Source organism: Dendronephthya gigantea, unplaced genomic scaffold (genome assembly GCF_004324835.1).
Source record: "Dendronephthya gigantea isolate DGI-Jeju-01 unplaced genomic scaffold, DenGig_1.0 000000F, whole genome shotgun sequence".
Classification (NCBI taxonomy): Eukaryota; Metazoa; Cnidaria; class Anthozoa; order Malacalcyonacea; family Nephtheidae; genus Dendronephthya; species Dendronephthya gigantea.
Genome location: NW_021163010.1, coordinates 2,262,354 through 2,284,914, shown reverse-complemented (window position 1 = coordinate 2,284,914; position 22,561 = coordinate 2,262,354). Strand labels below are relative to the sequence as shown.

At 35.9% G+C, this 22,561-nt stretch overlaps 1 protein-coding gene across 1 annotated transcript in view; it reads right to left on the bottom strand.

Moving 5' to 3' along the window:
* The window catches only part of LOC114522881, a 64,240-nt gene that overhangs the window by 36,271 nt on the left and 5,408 nt on the right, over positions 1–22,561 (bottom strand). The window contains exons 5-49 of the mRNA XM_028543657.1: positions 22,272–22,501; positions 21,929–22,037; positions 21,325–21,545; positions 20,707–20,818; positions 19,860–20,101; positions 19,467–19,575; positions 18,904–19,133; positions 18,702–18,819; positions 17,631–17,863; positions 17,164–17,272; positions 16,736–16,953; positions 16,468–16,576; positions 16,117–16,343; positions 15,771–15,879; positions 15,260–15,492; positions 14,831–14,939; positions 14,475–14,698; positions 13,926–14,034; positions 13,390–13,619; positions 12,580–12,694; positions 11,974–12,206; positions 11,590–11,698; positions 10,766–10,983; positions 10,049–10,157; positions 9,353–9,579; positions 8,795–8,903; positions 8,390–8,622; positions 7,970–8,084; positions 7,476–7,711; positions 7,051–7,159; positions 6,702–6,928; positions 6,371–6,479; positions 5,753–5,997; positions 5,534–5,639; positions 5,137–5,360; positions 4,614–4,722; positions 3,704–3,933; positions 3,436–3,544; positions 3,109–3,341; positions 2,775–2,883; positions 2,403–2,626; positions 2,075–2,183; positions 985–1,211; positions 725–839; positions 173–411 (exon numbers count right to left, since the gene is read on the bottom strand). Coding sequence (XP_028399458.1) covers positions 173–411; positions 725–839; positions 985–1,211; positions 2,075–2,183; positions 2,403–2,626; positions 2,775–2,883; positions 3,109–3,341; positions 3,436–3,544; positions 3,704–3,933; positions 4,614–4,722; positions 5,137–5,360; positions 5,534–5,639; positions 5,753–5,997; positions 6,371–6,479; positions 6,702–6,928; positions 7,051–7,159; positions 7,476–7,711; positions 7,970–8,084; positions 8,390–8,622; positions 8,795–8,903; positions 9,353–9,579; positions 10,049–10,157; positions 10,766–10,983; positions 11,590–11,698; positions 11,974–12,206; positions 12,580–12,694; positions 13,390–13,619; positions 13,926–14,034; positions 14,475–14,698; positions 14,831–14,939; positions 15,260–15,492; positions 15,771–15,879; positions 16,117–16,343; positions 16,468–16,576; positions 16,736–16,953; positions 17,164–17,272; positions 17,631–17,863; positions 18,702–18,819; positions 18,904–19,133; positions 19,467–19,575; positions 19,860–20,101; positions 20,707–20,818; positions 21,325–21,545; positions 21,929–22,037; positions 22,272–22,501 — 7,709 coding nt within the window. The remainder of the gene's footprint in view (positions 1–172; positions 412–724; positions 840–984; positions 1,212–2,074; positions 2,184–2,402; positions 2,627–2,774; positions 2,884–3,108; positions 3,342–3,435; positions 3,545–3,703; positions 3,934–4,613; positions 4,723–5,136; positions 5,361–5,533; positions 5,640–5,752; positions 5,998–6,370; positions 6,480–6,701; positions 6,929–7,050; positions 7,160–7,475; positions 7,712–7,969; positions 8,085–8,389; positions 8,623–8,794; positions 8,904–9,352; positions 9,580–10,048; positions 10,158–10,765; positions 10,984–11,589; positions 11,699–11,973; positions 12,207–12,579; positions 12,695–13,389; positions 13,620–13,925; positions 14,035–14,474; positions 14,699–14,830; positions 14,940–15,259; positions 15,493–15,770; positions 15,880–16,116; positions 16,344–16,467; positions 16,577–16,735; positions 16,954–17,163; positions 17,273–17,630; positions 17,864–18,701; positions 18,820–18,903; positions 19,134–19,466; positions 19,576–19,859; positions 20,102–20,706; positions 20,819–21,324; positions 21,546–21,928; positions 22,038–22,271; positions 22,502–22,561) is intronic.

Below are 22,561 nucleotides of genomic sequence, written 5' to 3'. Positions count from 1 at the left end.
ATAAATCCAATGTTATCATGTAAGCGAAGATAGTGTCACGGAATTCCTCTACACTTTATAAAATACAACGTATGATGTTGTACTGGGTAATGAAACATGTCTTGACAACATTTCCTGTAAGCATTATGTGCCGATACCGACTAGTTAGGATACAAAGACGATGGCCACTTACTATCATCATCAATGATACTAATGACAGTCGATGTAAACGTTGTGGTAGTCAAACCAGAATCTATGGATGTCAGCTTTGCGGTGAATGATTCAGGATCTTCTACTATGTCATCATCTTCAATGGGAACAATCCCATATCGTGTTTCTCCATTGGAATCTCCTGCATTAAAGATCACAGTTGATCCAGCAACATTTGAGAAATCTTCAGGAGACTGCGCTGTGCCTTCTTCGGTTGAAAATCTAGAATAAAAATATCGATACAGAGCCACGCAGGATATAATTGTGATTTCTACAATCATGATACTATGATAACCGTTTCAGATTTGTCTGTTCAACAACAAACCGTGCCAAAGTACTATACCTTTCCAATTCCTATACCAAAATGACCGACCATTGCCTTGTCGGGCCTTTAAATTATTCTTTTCTCACAGACCAAGCTGGACAGGCAAGGTCCGATATTATCCGGTGGTGACCGAACTGGCCCAAAAGGCTTCTAAAAACGCTTCTATAAGCCAATCAAATTGCGCTATGTGTTTAAAAGTTTATATTATACCTTACAGAGACATCTCTTTGTAAAGGAAAAACAGTAACAAGCTCGATAGTCATATTCAAGTTTCCGGCGTTTTCATCCACCGATTTCGATCCAACCAGGAAACGCACTTGAGCATCTAAAAAGGCAATATATCGAATCTTAGTAAAAGATCGGTTTGTAAATAACGATTCAAATAATTGGTAAAATGCCACAGCATTTCAGGGTAATCACTTTGTATGGTTAAGGCACCGCAACTATTTCTAGGTGAAAAGTTGACTTACTGTCATTGTCCCGAATACCGATAGTTGTTGTTGAAGGCGAACCAAGTACAACTTTAGGGCTATTTTCTTCTAGCTTTGCCGAAAAAAGTTCAGTCGTTTCCACCACATCGTCATCGGTAATATTAAATTTAACGTCAGCTCTGTTGGAACCTGGGGTGAACACTACTGTCCTTGTTTGTGGGGGTGTGTAGTCTGTAAGATCAGCAGTTTGCGCATCGAACTGGACACTGGAAAATAATTACGCGATAACAATTTCTAAACAATTAATAACACCTTTTTAACATTCTAATTAATTGTTATAGTATAATTACAAGGGTGATTTATTAAGAAAGCGAATCTGTTGTTGAAAATACATGTTTTACAAACGTAAACACATTTAAATTTATTTATATAAAACATTGTTTTCGCAAAGTAAAGTTGAAAAGCTATCTACAAAGTAGTTTTCTATTAGGCCTATTTTTTTCAATTTTTGGGGCTTTCAAGTACAGTATGTTCGTTAAAAATATAACGTATTTCATAACATATTACATAATTGATGTCGCTCCTAACTACTTTCTCTGCGGCCGTACGATCTTAAATTGCAAAATAAATCGTTAAATAAAAGTATATTGCTAAATTCAGATCACTGTTAAATAATTTCACAGCATATTTTGTTGCCGCCTTTGTTTTCACACGCATGGCAGAGAAATTGTTATTCTTTTAAAAAGCAATGGAGGGAGCTGGTGAGGGAGCAAATCAGAATGCTCGAAAGCCATACTTCAATTCTGAAATTATACTCATAAAAGATTATTCCCTCGCGCGAAAGAAAGTAATTTATTTCGCTCAAGGACTATCAACTCCAGTACCATGACTGACTTCATGTTGTTATATTTGGCCAGAAAACAGGAGCGGGAATTTTATCCTTTTTTGCTCAGGGATCTCATCTTTTCACACTAGCACTAATTTAACCTATTCCAATCATTCAAACTTACTTACACCAAAGTTCAGTGCGACTATACCGCCCACACGAGGCCTAAAATAATGAGCCATGCAGCTTCCATGATATAATCTCCAATAAGGCTAATATTTAGGAAAGAGTTGTTCCACTTACTCCGCTGAGACTGAAATACCAAGATTACCAGCCAATAGTATGCCAAGAGTCACCTCACCATCATTTTCATCGAATGTATAGGACGTTTGCTCAAATCTGATGGCTGCCTCTATAAAACCGTAAATGTTATACCGTTATATCTCAAATACGTGCAAAAAAGTCTAATTTTTTAACAATAACAACCTCTGTCCTGTTATTGTAACAAGCATGAACTAAATGTAAGAATTTGTGTTGCCAAAATGTTCAATGGCGCATTGAGAGAATTTGTTGGCTTTGAAGCTTAATCATGCTAAAATGATCTGTTTTCTTTTCTGTTATTATCTCGTACCGTCATTATCCAAGATTTTTATTGTCATTTGGTTATCGTTTATCTTAACTTGATTATCATCGGTTGAAAGGCGTAGAAGGAATGTTTCGTCATTTTCAATCAAATCATCGTTTGTAATAAAAACGCTAACGAGTTTCTTGCTTTCCGACGGTTGGAAGGTGACTGTACTGTCCACTGCAGTAAAATCACTTGCAGCTACGGCAAGCAAATTGAAGGATTCAAGGCTGAAAAATAGGATGATCACCATTTTATTTATGACGTTGAACGAGAGAACGTGCTTATATGCCACTAATGATGATTTTTTCATAATAACAAAGGATTACGCAGGTGGTTGAAATTTTGTAGTCGTTTCAATTATATTGCTATACTTACCTAACAGTGACAGGTCTTGTTCGCGTTCCTTGTATTTCAATTTCAACGACTATAGCACCATCTTGTTCGTTCACATCATCCGTTGTAATTACGAAATCAACACTTACAACTGTCAAGAAGAAAATACATTTATTGGTAGCTATAAAATAAATCTAATGTTATACTTCAACAAATTAGAACAAGTAAAAACTATTGTATTACAAGTTGAAGCCTGAAAACAACCCAATTCGCATTTCCAAAAGTGATTTTTTAATTCTTAGAGATATGATAAAGTAATAAAAATCGAGTAATGAATACGCGTACGGTGATGATTGTATTTGGAGGGTCTTCTTACCGTCATCGTCAATGATCCTTACAGTTGTATTTGCATTTTCTCCGATTCGGGTATAAGCATTTTGGGAAGAAACAGACAGTAAGAATGATTCTGTTCCTTCCAGTAGGGTATCATTATTAATTGGTATTACAATTTCCTGTTCAGTTGGTCCACCGGGGGAAAATTTTATTTCTTTACGTGAAATCTCTGTGTAATCTTGACCAGCTGTAGCGGTAACATCAAAGCTTGATACACTATAAGACGAAAAAAATAATTACGTAAAAAATCTACAGAGCGCAATTTACTAAACATGCACATTTTAAATTATTTCATTCATTCGTCATGTACCTTACTGTGGTATTCTGATCAAGTACGCCCGTCAGATTTAAGGTAACAGTTACAGACACACCATTTTCAAGAACACTATACTGTCGTTGTGAAAATTCAACAGTTGCAGCTGTATGAGCAAAAAAGTATCACGATTACTATTTCATTTTATAACGCAATACAAAAATATAAAGCATGATGAATACGACTCCGGAGTTAAACAAATGTATAAATATTGGTTTAGGGGTCAACAGTGCCTAAATAGATCTAAAAGATTAAAAAAACCTACCGTCATCGTCAAGAATTAAAATCGTTGTAGTTGATGGATTTGCAAGAACAATACGTGCGTTATTCAAGTTATCCATACGCAATGAAAACGTTTCATTTGACTCGATATTATCATCATTAACCAGTGGAACATTGATAGTGTTTTCAGTGGTTCCTGGTTGTATCAACAATGATTTGGTAGCTCCTGTGAAGTCAGAATCCCGTCGTGCGCTACCTTCTTCAATATGAACACTATATATAGAGACACAAAATTATAATGGTTGTTCGGCGGTTTGAAAGTCGTTTAGCCTAAACGGTGGACAAGTTCAACATAAAAAACAAAATTATCTGAAATACTTCGATGTAAATAGTTTAATTTTCAATAGAAGTACATATTTAATGCATACGATGCAGGTTCAGGAATAGTTTTAAACTTTGGCTTATTCACCGTTTAAGCTAAACGCTTTTCGAACAATCGTTCCCTAAACTTTAACCGGAATGTTTAAAAGAATTATGATTGCATATAGTGATCATATCACAAGTTTATTTACACGCACATCAAAGATGTTACCATCATAGGTCCTAAGTATTTCTGTATTTTTTATACATTCTTATTTTATTTCTATTATTTTATAACTTGTCTGGAGTTGCATGTTAAATAATGACTTAAAGTATAATGACTGATCTGGGATCATGACGTCATGAAGTGCCTCGACAAAGCGGAGCTATCACGTCATTTGTCCCTGTTTCAGGGTATAATGGGGGGCGCAAAATAAAAATTCTAATTTACAACCAACTGAGAAAACAGCGTGTCAAAAATAATAGAATTAGACCCTACTCAAAATGTGTAAGGGCTTCGTACTCAGATCAGCTGGTAATCTCATTTTTCAGTCAAAAGAAGGGAAATATAATATACATTATACAGAGCTTACAGGTAATTAAGGTTGATAGCAGTGGACCCGATTATTTGACAACTGACTTGGACTGATCCATCATCTTCATTGACAATGTACTGAGCTTTTTGAAATCGGATGGAAACATCTGAGAAAAAATGTAATTAATAACATTAATTCACTTTGCGTTTGCAAGTTGAAATGTATAAGGTCTGTATGGTTCTGATTTGTCACCGACATGCATTTCGATTATCTACGAATGACGACGTTCTTTGCTATTTCGGACAATTTTTTCGTCTTTGACTATGACGAGCAATTGAAACATCGCTGAAACTCAGCGACACACGAGAGAGAAAAAGGAAAAAAAAGTAAGCCGAAAAGATAAGGGTTAAAAATATAATGGGAATCAATTTATAACACGAGTTTTTCTTTACGCAATCACGTCAAGCCTAGATTTTTGCACGAGTGCGCTTTTTTACTCAGCCGGTATAAAATTTATTTTGTAATATGCTCACGATATCGAGAGCTACTTTGTAGACAAATAATTTTAAAAAATACTCACTGTCGTCATCTATGATTTTAACCGAAGCTTCACTTCTATTAAACTGTACTCTTGGGTGAGTAGTCTCCAAAGACACAATAAATGATTCGTCATTCTCAACAATTCCATCGTTGATTATTTGAATATCGACTGTTTTTGAACTTTGCCCTGGGTCAAAGGTTATATCCCGTTTCGTAATTACACCGAAGTCAGCGGATTCAGCATTGCCAATTGTTGTTTTAATGCTGAAAAAATATAGCAGTGGACCCGGTTAGCACTAACGATCATTACAACATAAACAGCGAAACAACATATGTATATGTACAGTTTCTTTTCTAAATGTCGGTACGTTGGTTCGGGTTACCAGCTCTAAATTTAAAGATTGACCATTTTTTAACATTGTATAACAAAACATTACCTCACAGTCACAGATACAGACAGAGTGTTTTGAAGTTCAACTACCACTGAAGCATCCTGGTTCTCGTTTACAGGATATTCGGCTTGGGTAAATCCGACAATGGCGACTGCATTTAAAAATAAAAAAGTCTGAGTACAAGTAATTCACATTCTTCCATGCAATGGACAAAAATAAAGTTTCAAGGTTCCCCAGCAATTCGTGAAGAACAAGACATCTCACCGTCATTATCCTCAATAAACCCTCTAACTAGCAGCGGTTCAACGGCTACAACAGTCGTCCGATCAGCATTTATCAAACCATAGAAACTTTCAGCGTTCTCAACATGGTCATCATCATTTACAGTGTAGGGAATTGGCAGGAGTTTTGTTTCGCCACCGCGAAAAGTTAGTATAGTTGAAGTTGGACTTGCAAATGAATAGTCCGCTGGGGTCTTTGCAGTATCCGGGAAGTTATAAACTTCAACTCTATAATAGAAGATGCAATACTGACGGAAAACAATTTGGCCAATAAAAAATGACTAAGCATTTGTAACCAACTAAAGCTTAGGATATAGACATCGTAAATTTTGCTAAGCTTCCTATAATTAGACAAACCCTAGCATAGTAAAGACAAAATTTTCATGCAGTTGTGCCTACTGTACGTTTTAAAACAATTATAAACAGCGAGTCCTAGCATAATAGTATATGGCAAAATTATTTCTCATCAATTCAAGGGACACCTTTGTTCAAAACACAGGCATTTAGTTGCCTCTATAAGTGCTATTATTTTTGTTGTTCAAAACATTTTGCTAATATTATCATTGAAAGTACTAAACGTTGTAATAACGCTTGTACGTACTTTACTTCCGAGTTAATTTGCAATTCGTTTTTCAACTCCACCCAAAGAGCGGAAGATCCAACATCTTCATTCACCCTATATTCACTTTGATTGAACGATACCGTTGCCACTTTATTGAAACAAAAAATCAAAATGACGTATGAGCAAAAGAAATGGGTCTGAAAATATTTTATTAGTTTTATCTTTTAGTATTACTTTTGTTTGATGCCTAAAGTTAAGAAGCATTAGTGGTGGAAAGTTTTTCAGATTTAGAGGAATGAAAACCATGCATATATAGGCCTATTGTAGGGTATAAGTATAGTTTACTCTTCAATAACAGACAATAACCTACCATCAGTGTCAATGATTGACACTGTGATACTTTGTGGTTCCAAAATTTTGACTTGCGGATCACCCGAGGTGATTGTCACACGGAATGTTTCTGTCCCTTCAATGACTAGGTCATTCAATATTTCAATGTCCACAGTTTTACTCGAATCACCCGCAGGGAACCGTAAGTTGATATCTTCAGTGGTATAATCTGAACCAGGTGTAGCGGTGTTCTGAACAGTATTCAACCTGGTTAAAAAAAAAGTGGTATTGCGAAAATGAGAATGGAATAAAACATGCCTGGAGTGGCTTTATATGTATCCACATCCATGTTAAAACACCAAGAATACAAAGCTAGAAAAAATTCTTACCTAATCGTAACCTCTCGTTCATGCTGTCCATTCAGCCGAACAGAGACACGCACATTTCCATCTTCTTCGTTAACTGATAGATCACCATGGGTGAATTGGGCCTCAAAAGCTTCAAATGAATATTATTTATTCAAACAATTGCCGAAGTGTTTTTATGGGCCCATAAACAAAGGAACTACGGAATATGTCTACACCCCATGCGGCACCAACAGAAAAAATCTCTAACTTTAAAATCAATAACTTTCAAAATTCAATTCCATATGGTCTTTTTTTGGATCTCAATAAAGGTACTTAAACTACAAAAGGTTTTCGATGGGAAAACTTGATTACAGCTAGTGCTAGCTTAACAAGACATTCAACAGAACAGTAACTTCATTCCAAGTTTCAATTTCCAAAAACGCTCTTGGCATTGCGGTTACACTCACCATCATTGTCCTGAATGTATACGATTGACCTGTTAGGGTTTGCTACTTGTAAAGCAGAGTCTATTTCAGCCAGTTGTACGTAGAAATCTTCTGTATTTTCAACAACGACGTCATCGGAAATGTCAATTGAAATGGAAAGTGTGGCACCATTTCCAAGACCTGCACTAAATCTTCCAACTTGTTCAAGATGGGTAAAATCTCGAGGAGAGAGTGCTGAGCCGTTCTTAGTGGATATACTAAAGAAGGAATCAGATGATTGAGTATTGAGGTCCTTGCGCAAGAATTAGAATGTAAGCATGTTACGTAGCTGGCTATATTCCAAGGATGAAGAATGGTGTTACAACAAACGTAGTCAGTGAAACAGACTTTTTCAATTCTTCCAAGCACGGAGCTTATAATGTATAGGATGAAATCCCCAGTAGCAGGGGCGTAGCGTTCGGGGGTGAATGTGGGGTTGTGCTATATTTAACAACACGCGATCACAAAAATAGTACCTGAATGTCAGTTCTCGTTCAATCGGTGCAAGTGCATTTAACTTGACCTGAACCTGAGTAGTGTCATCATCCTCACTGCTTGTGTACGTTTGTGAGTTCATTTCCACTGAAGCGACTATAATTTTAAACAAATACAATCAATGAATACAGTATCTATTTAAAGGTGGCTCGCTATGAATAAATTATGGAAGTAATAAAGATTTATCCTTCATTCTAGTTCATGGGACAGCCCTGGTTTTAAAAGCGTGCATGGAAAAGTTTTTTTTCTAGCCGTTGTGTTTCTGGACAAATTACATTGTTCCCTAAAAAATGCAAATTTCATTCCTATCGAGCCACATTAAAATATATCCTTGATCAAGTATCGCACACAAAACAATATTGGGTGGTAAAAATAAAGTGCGTGTTATATATCAAACTAACCATCATTGTCATCAATTGAGATTAATGTAGTGCCTGGTGAACCAACACGTAAAGCGGAACCTGGTGCGGTTGATAAACTTAGAGTAAACAACTCATCTGTTTCGACAATATTATCATCCTTAATGGTTACAACTAATGACTTTGTCGAATCACCAGGTCCAAAAACAATCGCTTGATTTACAATAGAAGTGAAGTCAAATCCAGATGTAGCTGTATTAGCTGTTGACGAAACCCTGAAGAAAAATATTAAATGTTAATGCCTGCATGGGATGATTTATAGGATGACCATGCAGCAATTGGTTGCATTAGATAATAAAATTACTTACTTATATAAGATATCTAAAATCTCTTCAGAATACAACCCTCAATTTTTGCAACAAAATCAATAATAGTTAATAAACTTACGTTACAGTTGCCGTTGTTTGTAAGTTACGATCAATTTCAATGTTCACAGTAGTCTGATTCACATCTTCGTTAAAGGTGTAAGACGCCTTTGAGAATGTTACATTGGCAGCTGTTAAAAAAATTATTTTGTTAAAGGTGACTGTATGGTTTCAACCGGGGAGTAACGTCACATCCTTGTTGATATTGATCTTAGTGTATAGCTCTGAGAAGTACGTTGATGTTGGTTGTGTTTACTGACGTTTCGCCCCCTCCCAAGCTGTAGTCATCTTTAGAGTCCAAACTTTCAAACGTCAGTTATCAACACCAACAGTACCTCCTAAAAATACACTAACCTAGACAAACAAACTCTACAAATTTGTAGAGTTTGCTCTACAAATACAAACTCTACAAATTTGTAGAGTTTTACATATCAATGCTATGGATCTTAATAGAGCTTTTTATGTCACGGGACTGTCAAGCAATGCAATGTGGGAAACATGTAGGAAAAATTAGCCACATGGATACCGCTCTGCGCAATGTTAAATTGAATAGGCATGCAATCTTGGTTTCACTACTTACTGTCGTCATCTTTTATAGTGATCAGCATGTTTGAACCATCGTAAGTAACGAGAGGAGAGCTATCGTCAATAGTCACACTGAACACTTCATCACCCTCAACAATTTGATCATTTTTAATCTGTATGGTTTCAACATATGAGGACGAATCACTAGGATTAATTGTTATTTCCCGGCGATTATAAACATAGTCCTGGTCTTTAAGAGCTGACGCCGCTATAGTATCGATGCTAAATAAAAAAAATGGGTATTATTATTATTATCATTTATCAATCTTTACACAGGATAAAAACATCAGTGTTTACAAGTATATACAATTGATATAACATGCAACTCTGTTACCCTTGTTTGTCCCGTTTCAGACTGGGAATAATTACAATTATCTAGTTACAATAAGTACAGGTAATAAAAGAAGCTACCTAAAAATTAAAATCTATAATAACTAAAAGTTAAGATCGAAAGTGGTCAGATATGAGTGACCTAAACTCTGTGAATTCTTTTGCCAACCTAATTTCTATTGGAAGGCTATTAAAAATCTTTGCTCCAGCAAAATTAAAGCTTTATTTTGCAACTTCAAGTTTTAATTTCGGTAATTAGTTAATAGAAATAAGTATACATTCGTTATCAAATGAAAGAAAACAATCTGAACATAATCTAAGAAGAAGAAAGTGTCATGGTTTAAATTGATAAAGTTCTTACTCGAAGGTTATAGGAACTGCTCGATCACCGCTTAATTGTATGTTCACAATGGCGAGACCGCTATTTTCCGGTACGTCAGCAGCATTATTTTGAAAGGAAATGGTAACAACTGCAATAGAGATAGCATATAAACGATCAATTCAATTGGTATAGTTTAATTTACACCTAATTAAATATCACTCAGTAAATAAAAACAATTTCATGATACAAGCATGCACGAAAGATGATGCAATCACATAGGCATCTAACTTTTACTAAAATGTCACCAGTGAACTGTAATATTTTTCGAAGCCAAAAATTGAATTAAAAAACTGAGTTTTTGACTCTGTTTCTTGTTCAATTCTTATAAAAGAAGAGCAAATGATTATATCTTACATAGTTCTAGACATTCCTAGATAATTGCTCTCTACGTCTGTCTCAAACGTTCAAACGAAAACTCAGAAAAATTACTTTCATATTTGGCATCAAAGGTGGCGGCCAGGTTTTATTACAGTTCACTGAATGTCACTAACATGCTCTCACCATCGTTATGCGTCCTCCTCCCCCCTCACACTTCCTCTTCCCCTACACCCTACCCTCCCTCCGCTCTGCCACATCGTCATGCATGTGAAACGCAAACATTTTTTTTCGAACATCAAGCAAAAACAAATACGAGAATATCGGAAAAAACCCCGAAAGTATGGACACAATATTAGTATGATAAAAACATTGACTTACAATCATTATCAAGAATGGTGACAGTAAGCTTCGGGTTTTCAACATTGGCATCATCACTAGTTAAAGTAACTTCAAAAGTCTCAGCTCCTTCAACTAAAGTATCCTGATTGATGGTTATTTTGACCTCTACAAATGGGTTCCCAACAGGGAACGTGATTTCTTGATCAATTGGTTGGTAATCTGAATTTGCACTAGCAGTTACATTCGATGTTGTAAGCCTATAAATACATTTAAAAGCGAAACTTAGTAGAATTCATTCAAAATTCTTTATGAATAAAATCTAAGGCTGAATTGTATCATTAGCAGGGTATTTTTTTCCCTTTGGATGTATAAAGGTATATGCAATATCGGAACAAAAACGAATTGAACGATACTAGAACCAACAAAGCTTGAATGGTAAGTATAAAACAAAACACAATCCGAACATGAACATCTTCGAAAATCTAAGATATAGACTGAATTAAGACGCCAACGGTAAGGTTGTAATATTTCGATTTTTTCAGAAGACGATTGTGTTATTCGTGATGCTCGTTTGTGGCACTTACACTGTGGATATAGAATGTAATCCATGAAAATGAAAGGGTATCCTTGCCACCCTTGCCCCTGCTGACCCCCCCCCTGTTCCAAAATCTTCAAAGACAATACTAAACGTCAAATGTTATCTTTCGAATATTTATTTAGTGATTGCAGTCGACTCTAAATGGTGTAGTAATCATTTTCATCTAATGCCAATGATCTAATCAAGTGTTGAAGCCTGTATTGATCCAAATGAATATAATGTTATTCGATAAAGTTGTTTTTCGGTTTTGATTGATTTTATTTACCTGGCAGTGACTTCTCTATCAACAGTTCCAGTCAGCAGAACACGGACACTAAGTTGAACATCACCTTCATTTACATCCTTTGTCGTGTCAATCAAGCGAATTGATGGGACTGGGCAAGAAAAAAGTCTTTAAAAATATAGTTTAACAGGAAAGCTTAAATGACATATATCTTCACCATTTTGTAGTTAAGTATGAATAATAATTGTCCTCGTGTATGCTTGTTCCTTTCCCATTGGAAAGATCCATGCATGATCTAATTAAACGGGTCAAGAACTTCCGGGGGCGAATCGACCTCTTGGCCAGACGAATCTGTCTACAACTCATTATCAAAGGCGTCTGAAAATTTAACAATGACGAAATGTACTATGAAAACATCACACGTACCATCGTTGTCGATTATTGTAACAGTTGCAGTGTTTGCCGAAATAGTATCACTTGCAACAGCAGTCAACTCGACTTGGAAGATTTCAGGACTCTCAATAATGACGTCATCGTTTATCCCAACGGAGATAAAACGAACTGCTCCGTTTCCATCCCCAACATCAAACTGAAGTTGTCCATTGATAATGTCGTCATAGTCCCCGGGTGATTTTGCGGTTTGGTTGATTGTCGAGTATCTAATAATAATGGAAACGATGGAACCGATTTAATTATAAATAGATCAATTAGCGTTCCTCATGATCATGAATACAGGGCGCTATTTTAGTGTTGGGAAGGCGTTATCAGTTGTAGTTACCTAGAAAATTATTAATTAAGACAGCAGAAAAGATCTGGTCTATCTGCTGAGAAACTGATGTAATTCTATCATCAGATATTAAAAAATATTGCAGACACAAAGTGACGTATAACAGGGACGTTGTGATCGGTATTTCCTCCCTGTCACTCCCTCAGTCAGAGAAAATCAGTTCACTAGCAGAGTTCATCTTAATCAATCCGTTTTAATTAATATATAAATTATTATTACCCATTTGAAGAGTAAATGTATATTACCTGAACATGACAGTTCGTTGAAGCGGAGTAGTCGAGAATAGAACGACCGATAAGTTAGCATGTGGTGCAGATTCTTGAAGAGCATAATTTATAGGCTGGAATCCAAAAATTGCCTCTGAAAATTTATAATTACGAGTCATTGATTTTGTTTAAAAATTTTATCCCCATATTTTTAATTCCTTATCCCATTATAAGTAATACCATCCGAGATCAAGTTTAACCGGATTAATTACCTTGACCGGTCACAATTGAAAGGAAAATCGAGCGAAAATTGTCGCTCAATTGAAAAGCCCTATAGGGGTTGGTTTCCCAGGGAGCCCGGCTCCCCGAGTTTCACAAAAGCGTGAGACGATTTTAAAAGTTTGGTCTTCATGATACCGTATCAAAAAAGCACATGTTCCTGACAGGATGACTACATGCATGGCTGCCCGGTTTATCTTTATACTGCAGGGTGTATGAAATAAACAACACTTAACAATTCAAAACTATTGTTTACGATTGTGCTTAATAACCAAATGAATATTAGTGGCTGCCTTCTTTTTTTTGATACACCCCAGGGTGACCAGATGATGTAATTTTTATGCTAGATTCGGTGGGATGCTAATAATACAGCCCCGCCTGATCTTAATAATTACCAAATTTATTCCAGGAGGAGAATCTAATAAATTTGAGCGTCTTTGCTTATAAAAGTTTCATATATGGTCTTTTTATAAGTCATCTCACGTTTCGTTGAATCTCGACTGAGCGGGAACAGTTGCCCGAGGCTAAGGCTGGAATCAGGCCCTAATGCGCTATACGATGGATACTTACTGTCGTTGTCAGTTATCGTAACTGTCGCACTTGAGATCGGTGTTATTTTGACATTGTCGCCAACAGCTTCCAGGTCAACGCGGAAGAATTCGAGATTCTCAACAGCGTCGTCATTAACAATAGTTATATTGCGTCTTTGTGTAGTTGGTGAACTCGGAGAAAAAGTTATGACCGGATCAACTAATCCTGCGTAATCTCCCAAAACAGCAGATTGTGGTGAAAGAGTCAGCCTACAAAAAGATACGTGAAACAAGTTCAAGTCACTGTCGGACCATGGAAAAAGGTCGGACCATGGAAAGCAGTTGGGCGGCTCTATTGCGGTTATGATCTAAATATATATGAATTATAAAGAAAAGTTAGGGTTCATGATTCCCGACATGCAGAGGAATAGTTCGCCAGCGAAATACTTACATATTCGCTTTTAAATTTTAACAGAATAAATAAATTAATAAGCAAAGAAAATATGCATGCAAATACTTTGGTAGCGAACCATTTCTCTGTAAGTGGAAATCCACCTTATCCACCAATGAACTCACCTTGCTTGTACCGTTGTTTTCAAGTCACCACTGAGATTGATAGAAACCTCGACAACTGAGGAGTCCTCGCTGCCTTGGTAACTGTTTTGTGCAAGAGATATTTCCGCGTCTAAGACGTTAAGTGTAAAATTCACTTCAATATTTAGCTATTAAAAAGTATCTTTAGAATTAACAAAATATATAGGTAGGGACGAAGATTACTGAGCTAGAAAGCAAATATAACTGGTGAACTGGAAACCAAACAGTTACTATATATTTATATTATTATCATTATTAATATTATTATTCAAAAATACCAATTTTGGCATTTTTGCAGTAAAAACGTATTCAAGAATACCAATTTTGCAGTCTCGGATCCAGGGTAAGGTAAAATAACTTATTATACAGCTCTAACTTGCAATGACATTGGTGGATTTTTATTCAAAAATATTCTTTAGAAATTCAAAACCAATAACGCTGTTATTAAAGTATTTTGAATCCAGAATAAAGCCGTGTATAATTTATTCGGCCCCGAGAAAATACATGCAGTGATTGAAACGCATTTAATACCGTCATCGTCCAAGATTGTTATAGTTGTAACTCCATCATCAACTTGAACATTTGGGCTTGACGTTGATAGTATGACCTGAAATACTTCATTTCCTTCAATGAATACGTCCCCATCTGTGGTTATGGCTATAGTTTCCTGAGCATCTCCAGGACTGAAGTTCAAGTTTGTTGATGAAATGACATCAAAATCATCGTTGCTAGCGCTGACTAATACGACGGTAGCCCTATAAAATAAAGTTAAAAAACAAAATAATTTCTTATACGAAAACATCAATGTATGCGATTTTCGTTTCTAATGCAAAAAATGTAAAAAAAGGGAATGCTAAAGTAGAGATCTATAAAATCTTTCAACTTACGTCGCGGAAACTTGAGTTGTCAGCGGTCCTGTAAGCTGAGCTGTAAGAACAGCAGGGCTTCCTTCGTTCACTTCCAAATTTAGTACGCTCGCGAACCCAAGTGTGGCCACTGAAAATATAGTGCATGATATAATGTCATTCAATGTTTCCCTGACTATCAGGAGAAAGATTTATCTCGACTGTAAGGGATGTCGGCAAACAATTATAAACAATCTAGGTTGCTATTCTTTCGTTTAAGCCGCTGCGTTAGTCTTATAGCATACTAAGGAACAACACCCTTTGTCGAAATTGTTTCTTACAGTACCGTCCAACGAAAACAGAATAGAATGATATAGGGTATAAACTCTATCTAGAAAATTTTCAGAATTACTCTAGTTTCCATGCATTTTTATACAAATACTTCAAGTGGTTTTTGTAAATATTTCATACCATCATCATCAATAATTCGTACTGTTGTCTCATTAACGCTTCCAATTTTTGTAAACGAGTTAGTGGTTGATAAGCTAGCTTTGAATCTTTCGGTTCCCTCAATGAATACATCGTCTGTTATATTAACTCTGATCCTTTGTAATGTTGGTCCTCCAGGTGTAAATGCCAGGGGAGAATTGGTCAAACTGGAATAGTCAATTCCTGCTAGAGCGGTGTCTTGTGTTGTAGAAACACTGAAACGAAAAAAAAGTATGTCTTTATAATTACATTTTAATATCAAGCCGCTGCTTAAAGGATTCTTTATTCGCCTCCCTGATCTTAGCATTCAATAAATTATATCACTATAGTATACGATTCAACACGAATGTATTGTGACTAATTAATTGGCAAACTATTTCCACTATTTTTGATTTGCAATAAAAATAACCGCAAAACCATTGTCGTATGTAGCAAATATCTTTGAAAAAAAACATGACGGTGATATTCAAGCTTACAAATAAAATCAACATACCTCACTGAGGTAGGGTCTTCTAAAACGCCGGTCAAAACAACCCAAATGTCAGCATAACCAAACGTTTCATTTCCAGAGAATACTTCGCTTGTGAACTGCACAGTCGCAACTTAAAAAAATCCACAAAGCATATGGCCTAGTTAATCTTGTCCTGATCAACAGCTGTGATCTCTTACAATAACGAGGCCCTTCATTAGCAATGCGCAAACCACAAACAAATAATAACATTGTTGTAGAATAATTATGGTTATATAGAAAACGGTTAGGCAGTAAAACGCCTCAACCAATCTTAAAAATTGAATAATTATACCCAGGAGTTAAGAACGTTGTAATGTGATGTACTTACAGTCATCGTCTTCTATTTTAATAGTGTGCTCATCAACAGAACCTATTGTCACTTGGCCGGAAATTGCACTCAAAACAAGTTTAAATGATTCTTCTTCCTCAATTTTGGTATCATCGCGGACAGTAAAGTCGACCGTTTTGAATGTGTCAGTAGGTTTGAATGTAACCACTTCTGTTTTTGTGTCGTAATCAACATCAGCAGAGGCAGTACCAGCTTGTGTGGTGACACTATAAAAACGATCGCAAAGCAATCGTATCAGTGATTGTATCAGTGACTTTTCTTCACAAAATAATCAAAACTCGCGTAACACTTCGTCGAACGGAATTGGTAGCTCTAGTTATGTTATGTTACCTCACAATTACATCAATTTCTCTCTGCTCAACGGCAACAAGCTGGACACTAGTGGATCCTGATCCCTCAGAAACGGTAGATGAACTAGTAGTAAACTGAACAGTCACATCTGTAAAGGAAACAAAAATATTCTCGGGAAAACTATTAGCAGCAGGAAGAGATAACACGAGCATGTTAATTATTTTTCTCTATAATTGCATCCCAAGATTTGAAAAGAGTATAACAAATAATATGATTTTGTAAAATTATCTCTAAAACGCTCCTATACCGTCATCATTGTTGATCGTCACGAATGCCGAGCCTCCAAGTGTTACTCCAGACGAACTCGACAAGGAAACGGTGAATATTTCATTTGCTTCGACGATATCATCATCGGTAGTTAAAATATTCACAGTCTTGGGACCAGTCTCTCCAGCGGCGAATGTAACAGATAATGTCGGTCTTCCGAAGTCAGTCGAACTTGTAGATACATCTTGTGTGCTAACACTGAAATTAAATCACAAAAGAGTCATTTCCTCTAGCAATACTATATCTAATAAATCTGGAAATCCGCCTTTACACGCTGTTCTTTACTATTTTCTTTAGCGTGTCTGCTGCATTTTTAGGTAGAAATTATTTTCATGTGATAACATCTACAACCTTCGGTATAAAGACAATTTAATTTTGCGTCGTTTGTGAAAGATTTGTACAATTTACCTCACAGTGACACTTGATCCCAGCGTACCAGACGAAACTTGAAGATTTATGGGGACAGTTTGTCCTTCAGTAACACTGTACGAATTCTGTGTAAAAGATATCACGGCATCTTGGGAGAAGAAAATTCAAGTTTAAATTAACAAGGCTGTAGAACATCAGTTTGGGGACGTAACGCCTGAAATAAGCCAAACATTTGCATTTGAAGAAAAAGAAATCCTTGCATCAGTGGTATATGCATAAAAGCAACTATAAACCATTTTTGAATATCTTATTAATTACAATCTCGCTTAATAATAGACTTTTTAACCTTTTTCGTTAATCACATGGTCTTATTTCGTCAAGTGATGCTTGTGATATGACAAATTCAGTTATTTCTCGTGTGTAGAATAAACAACATTCCTCAATTTTCAATCTTCTCACTTTTTGAAAAATAAGTATGGCATTAAAACTTGGGAAATTAACTATACCGTCTTCACTTGTGATTGTCACTGTAGCTTGTGATGGTGGATCTATTTCAACTTTATTATCCGTGCCAGCAGATAGAATGACCAAAAACGCTTCATCGACTTCGAACAGATTGTCGTCAATGATTGGAATTGAGATGTTTCTTTCGTTGTTAAAGTCACCCACAAAGAATGTGAGTGTGGAGTTTGGTGGAGTAAAATCATTCGTACTTGCCGTTGTTCCTAACGCTGCAACACTGTAAGGTAATGTTGGAGTAAATAAAAATAAAATTGAAGTAAAATACAGGGCGTAAAAAACTCTTCTGAAACTGATAAGTTGATTATAATTTGTAAGAAAGCTTTTGAAATAAGCTGATTATGAAAGTTGTTATGAAAATTTATCACTAATTGTTCGAAAGGGTGCGTGAACGCGGTGGATGAACTCTGTGGATTATGGGATGATTGATTTATGTACTAGTCCTGCTTTACAGTTTAATTCAGTTAATAAAAGACCTAGTTAATCGAAGAAAATTACGTCAAATCAGGCAACAACACCCAGCAATAGCGAAGACTGACAAACAGAGTTTTAGGTACTGAAAGAAAGCCATGCAAAGCTGAGCGTAATGGCCAGTAAAATTGCAGTGTCTGGTTACAAGTAATTAAAAAAAAAGAGAAGAAATATTCAATGGAGGAAAAATTAACTTTTTGGTAGTGATAGGAATCAAATCAGGCTCGGTGACGGTTTCGATGGTTAGGACAGCAAAGCATTTTTCGTCAGGTTTCTGCGAACCCTGTACAGTATTAATATTATTACAGCTATGAACAATATTACAGCTATAGCTTTGCGAGACGGTCTCCGCGGCAATGGTTTCCGGATTTTCAAGTTTACCAGTCAATTAGGATTTTCAATTAAGTTTTAGCCGAAAATACTTAAAAACATGTCATTAGAAAATCTGAATAGCTTTGTTTTTCGGTAACTCAAAACAGGCCATACAGCGTAAAAAAAATTGTTTGTGATTTAAAAGGACATGCTGCATCCCTCGTCATAGGAATTAATGTGGTAAACAGCCAGAATCATGAACGATATAATCTTACCTGACATCCACATTTGTTTGTAGTGGACCAGCAAGGTTCAGTAGTCTTACGCCAAGTATAGCTGGACCACCATCTTCGGGAAAAGTGTAGCTGGTTTTAACATGTTCCACAAGAGCCTCTAAAATTAAAATTTCATAAAAGACCATGATGCAGTGTAAACCATTGATGAAACGAAGTATAGTTAAAAGAAAACGATACTAACTATCGTCATCAAGAATGGTAACTGTTGTTTGTCCAGTATTTCCAATTTCAGTGTTAACAGGATCTTGTAGTAGAAGAATGACTTTAAACTGTTCCGAGGCTTCAACGAAGTTGTCATTCGCGATTGAAATTGTAATGACTTGCTCTGTTGCTTGGCTTGGGTTAAATGTCAGGGTTCCGGAGTTGGCAGTGAAATCAGCACTAGAAGCTGTTCCCGTTTGGGTCGTATATCTGTAAGATATGTAAATGTTTTGCATGTAATAACGCCGCATGTCATCAATTTTCTCTGACACAGGCTATGTTAGTAGCCACTGCATAAGGTTATCATTATATACGTCAATTTCTATAGTAAACGCATTCACCCCGTGCTTATATATATATGTGAGGAAGCGAAGTAGTTTTTTTAGTATACAGATATTTTTGAAATAACAAATAGTAAACAATGATTCAAGAAGCTATATTTGAAGAATCAAAAAAGAGATACATCTTGTCGGGTGTTTTCAAAAAAGCTTGTATTAGGGCAAATGTATAAACCTTGCAGAAAACAATATAATCCACCCTTACCCAATTGAAACTGGTCTTCCAAGTGCGCCGGTCAGTGTGACTGTTACATTAACTTCCGTTATTTGTTCCAATACAGAGTACGTGGCACTCTTAAAGTTTATTACTGCCTCTAAGATGCAAATAAATATTTCCAAATGTAAATTTTTGCTAAAATATTTTGGTATAGATATTAAAAAGATAGAAGAGAAAGGAAAATGAAACGCAGGGAAAAGGAAGAAAAAATTATAACAGCACAAATGAGGACTAAATATATCTCACTAATAGTTATAGGATGCTAGAAACGAGATCATGCATGCATGAGGGAATTAGGGAAATGCGTGCATGGTGCATTATGTTTTCATTTCTCTGTCTCGAATTGGAATTTTAGCACAATTTAACACAAGCTGAACTTACTATCGTCATCTTGAATGGTCACGATGGTCTTAGATGGATTAGAAAGTTGTGCGAGATCAGCAGATCCCGTTGGTATTGCAAGGTTCACTTCGAATGTTTCATCAAGTTCAACTAAGGTGTCAGGAAGGATTGAAACAGAGAAACTTTTTATCTGGCTCCCAACAAAAGGTGTGAATGTCACAAGCGTATTCGCATTAATATAGTCCAGACCAGCTGATGCACCGTCATTAAATGTACTCAAACTGAAAGAAAAGAAAGAAGCGAGCGTTGTTTTGCGAGCAATAACATGAATATTTAGTGCGAGATTGAATCTTCAATTTCAACGTAACTATCCTGGCCATTTGATACAAAATGAAGAAATTTGAAGAAAATCACACAGGAGGTAGTTACATGCATTAAGCCTAGCCCTACAAAAAAGAGTATTTTTTAAATGCGTTCATTGGAAGCTCATTAAGTCACACCTAAACATAATGACTTTCAGTGGCTGAGCAAACACGTTCATAATTCTTTATAGCCGTGTAGGCGAGGTAATAAAATTTTGCTTTTCACCACCAAGGGTAAGAAGGTTAAGAGGGGAAGCATATTTTTCCATTAAAAAAATCAATATCGCCTTGTATACAAGTGTGATAGTGATAATACAGGATAGATATAATTAGCGGGTTAATTAAGCCGTTGATGAACTGAACTATCTCGGTCCATTCATGCTATCGGCCACTTTTAGGTACATAATTATAGACAGCCCTGGCCAGCAAGCACTTTAAAAATGTAGGAGATACAACATTCTTTGTGGTTCAAAATGTAGATTGTTTTGTTATAAAAACTAACATGATTTATTAGTATAATATACCTTATTGGAACATCAGTAGTTAGCTGTGGGGCGACAGCATTCACTTCTATTTGATGCAGAAGGATGCCTTCACTAAACGTATACGTGCTTTGAACAAACGAGACGATTATTTCTAGAGAAAGCAAACAAAAGATTAGCTGAGAACTAGATGCACCGATTTTTTTTTAACTTTAACAAATTAGGTCTCCCCAAATTACTATATATACAAGCACCGTTTTGATTGGTTAGTCACCTACAAATAATTCATGGTAATTGCAATTATGACGTCAAATTTACAAATAATTCCTGGTATTCTGTAAATTGTGACGTCATAGTCCGACGCTCATTCGGGGGCGGCGCTCTTTAAGAAAAATTGATCGCAAATGCGGCGCTCATTCGAAGGCGGCGCTCAATAGACGCCCCACGAATCAGCGCTTATATAAACGAGTAAATACGGTATACTCATGCACGGTTCTAATAAGGGAAAATAACGCTTGACAAGAAATATATTGAGTAAAAAGAGTAGTAGGAAGATATAACTAGTGTCTTAGAATAAACATACGTAGACGGATCTCCTGGACGCATTACTTAACGTAGTTTTTATGTTGAAAGACGATTAATATAAAATTGAAAACGTACTATCGTTATCTTCAATCAAGATCACCGTATTAGTTGTATTGACGAAGACGTCAGTTGTACTTGCGAGAAGTTCCAGAGCTTCTGATGGCTCAACAATGCCATCGTTGGTAATGGAGATTAACACTTGCTTGGTCTTACTGTTATCACTGGGATTGAACGTAACTGAGGGAGTTAGTAATGCGTAATCAGATGTACTCGTTGAAATATCATTAACAGCAACGCTAAATAGAAAATTGAAGATATACAGATATAGTAATACGGAGAAATAATACACAATGTACATTAATTAACAATTTCCCTGGGTAATCTCATGCACAATACTTGTTGGAAGGACATGCATGCAGGAAACATGACAAAACGCATTTGATGTACAACAGCGATATTTAATCTTTGACGATGGAAAAACTTTATACTAGATACTATCAGAGTTACCTAAGGTCTATATATCATACATTTGACGCTATATGCATCATATATTTCGTTCCTTCAAATATAAACAATCCAAAATAAGATAAGATAGTAAGATAGTTCTTTTATTATCTATGAAGCATTTTCTAGGTGAAATATTTTCTTCGTGTTGGTAAATATCAAGAACTTTACTTACTTTACAGCTATGCTTTTTTCGATATCCCCATTTAAAACCAAGTTAGCTGTAACGAGACCAATGTTTTCTGAAACTGAATTGTCAGGAACTTGCCACGAAATAGAAACGACTAAAAAACAAATAAAATAATTCACATTTTTAAAATTCCGTTTAACGAGTTCAAAATCATACCACAGTGTTGTTGGCAACATTTTGGGGTTTATTTTGGGTTAGTGTTGGACTGGGTTTGACTTAGTTTCCACGGTTTCATCCATGCAACATTGTGCAACATTGTCTAACATTATTTTCATTATTGTTTCATCTTTGTGTAACTCGTAAAAATGTATGTGATAATAACACTTACAGTCATTATCTTTGATAGTCACTGTTGCTGATGATATTAACAGTCTTGTATCAGAATCTGTACTTGTAATAAATACTAGAAACTGTTCATTATTTTCCAGTATGTCATCTTCGAGAATGTTGATAATTACAGGTTTGCTTTGTGTATCTCTGGCCGCAAATGTTACATTAGTTTGTTCTTTGTCTTCAAAATCTTTACCAGCAGTTGCAGATACCGCCGTCACAGACAATCTAAAATAAATTTATCTTGTTCGGTTACGTTATTATATATTAAAGGTAGAAGTCCTAAGT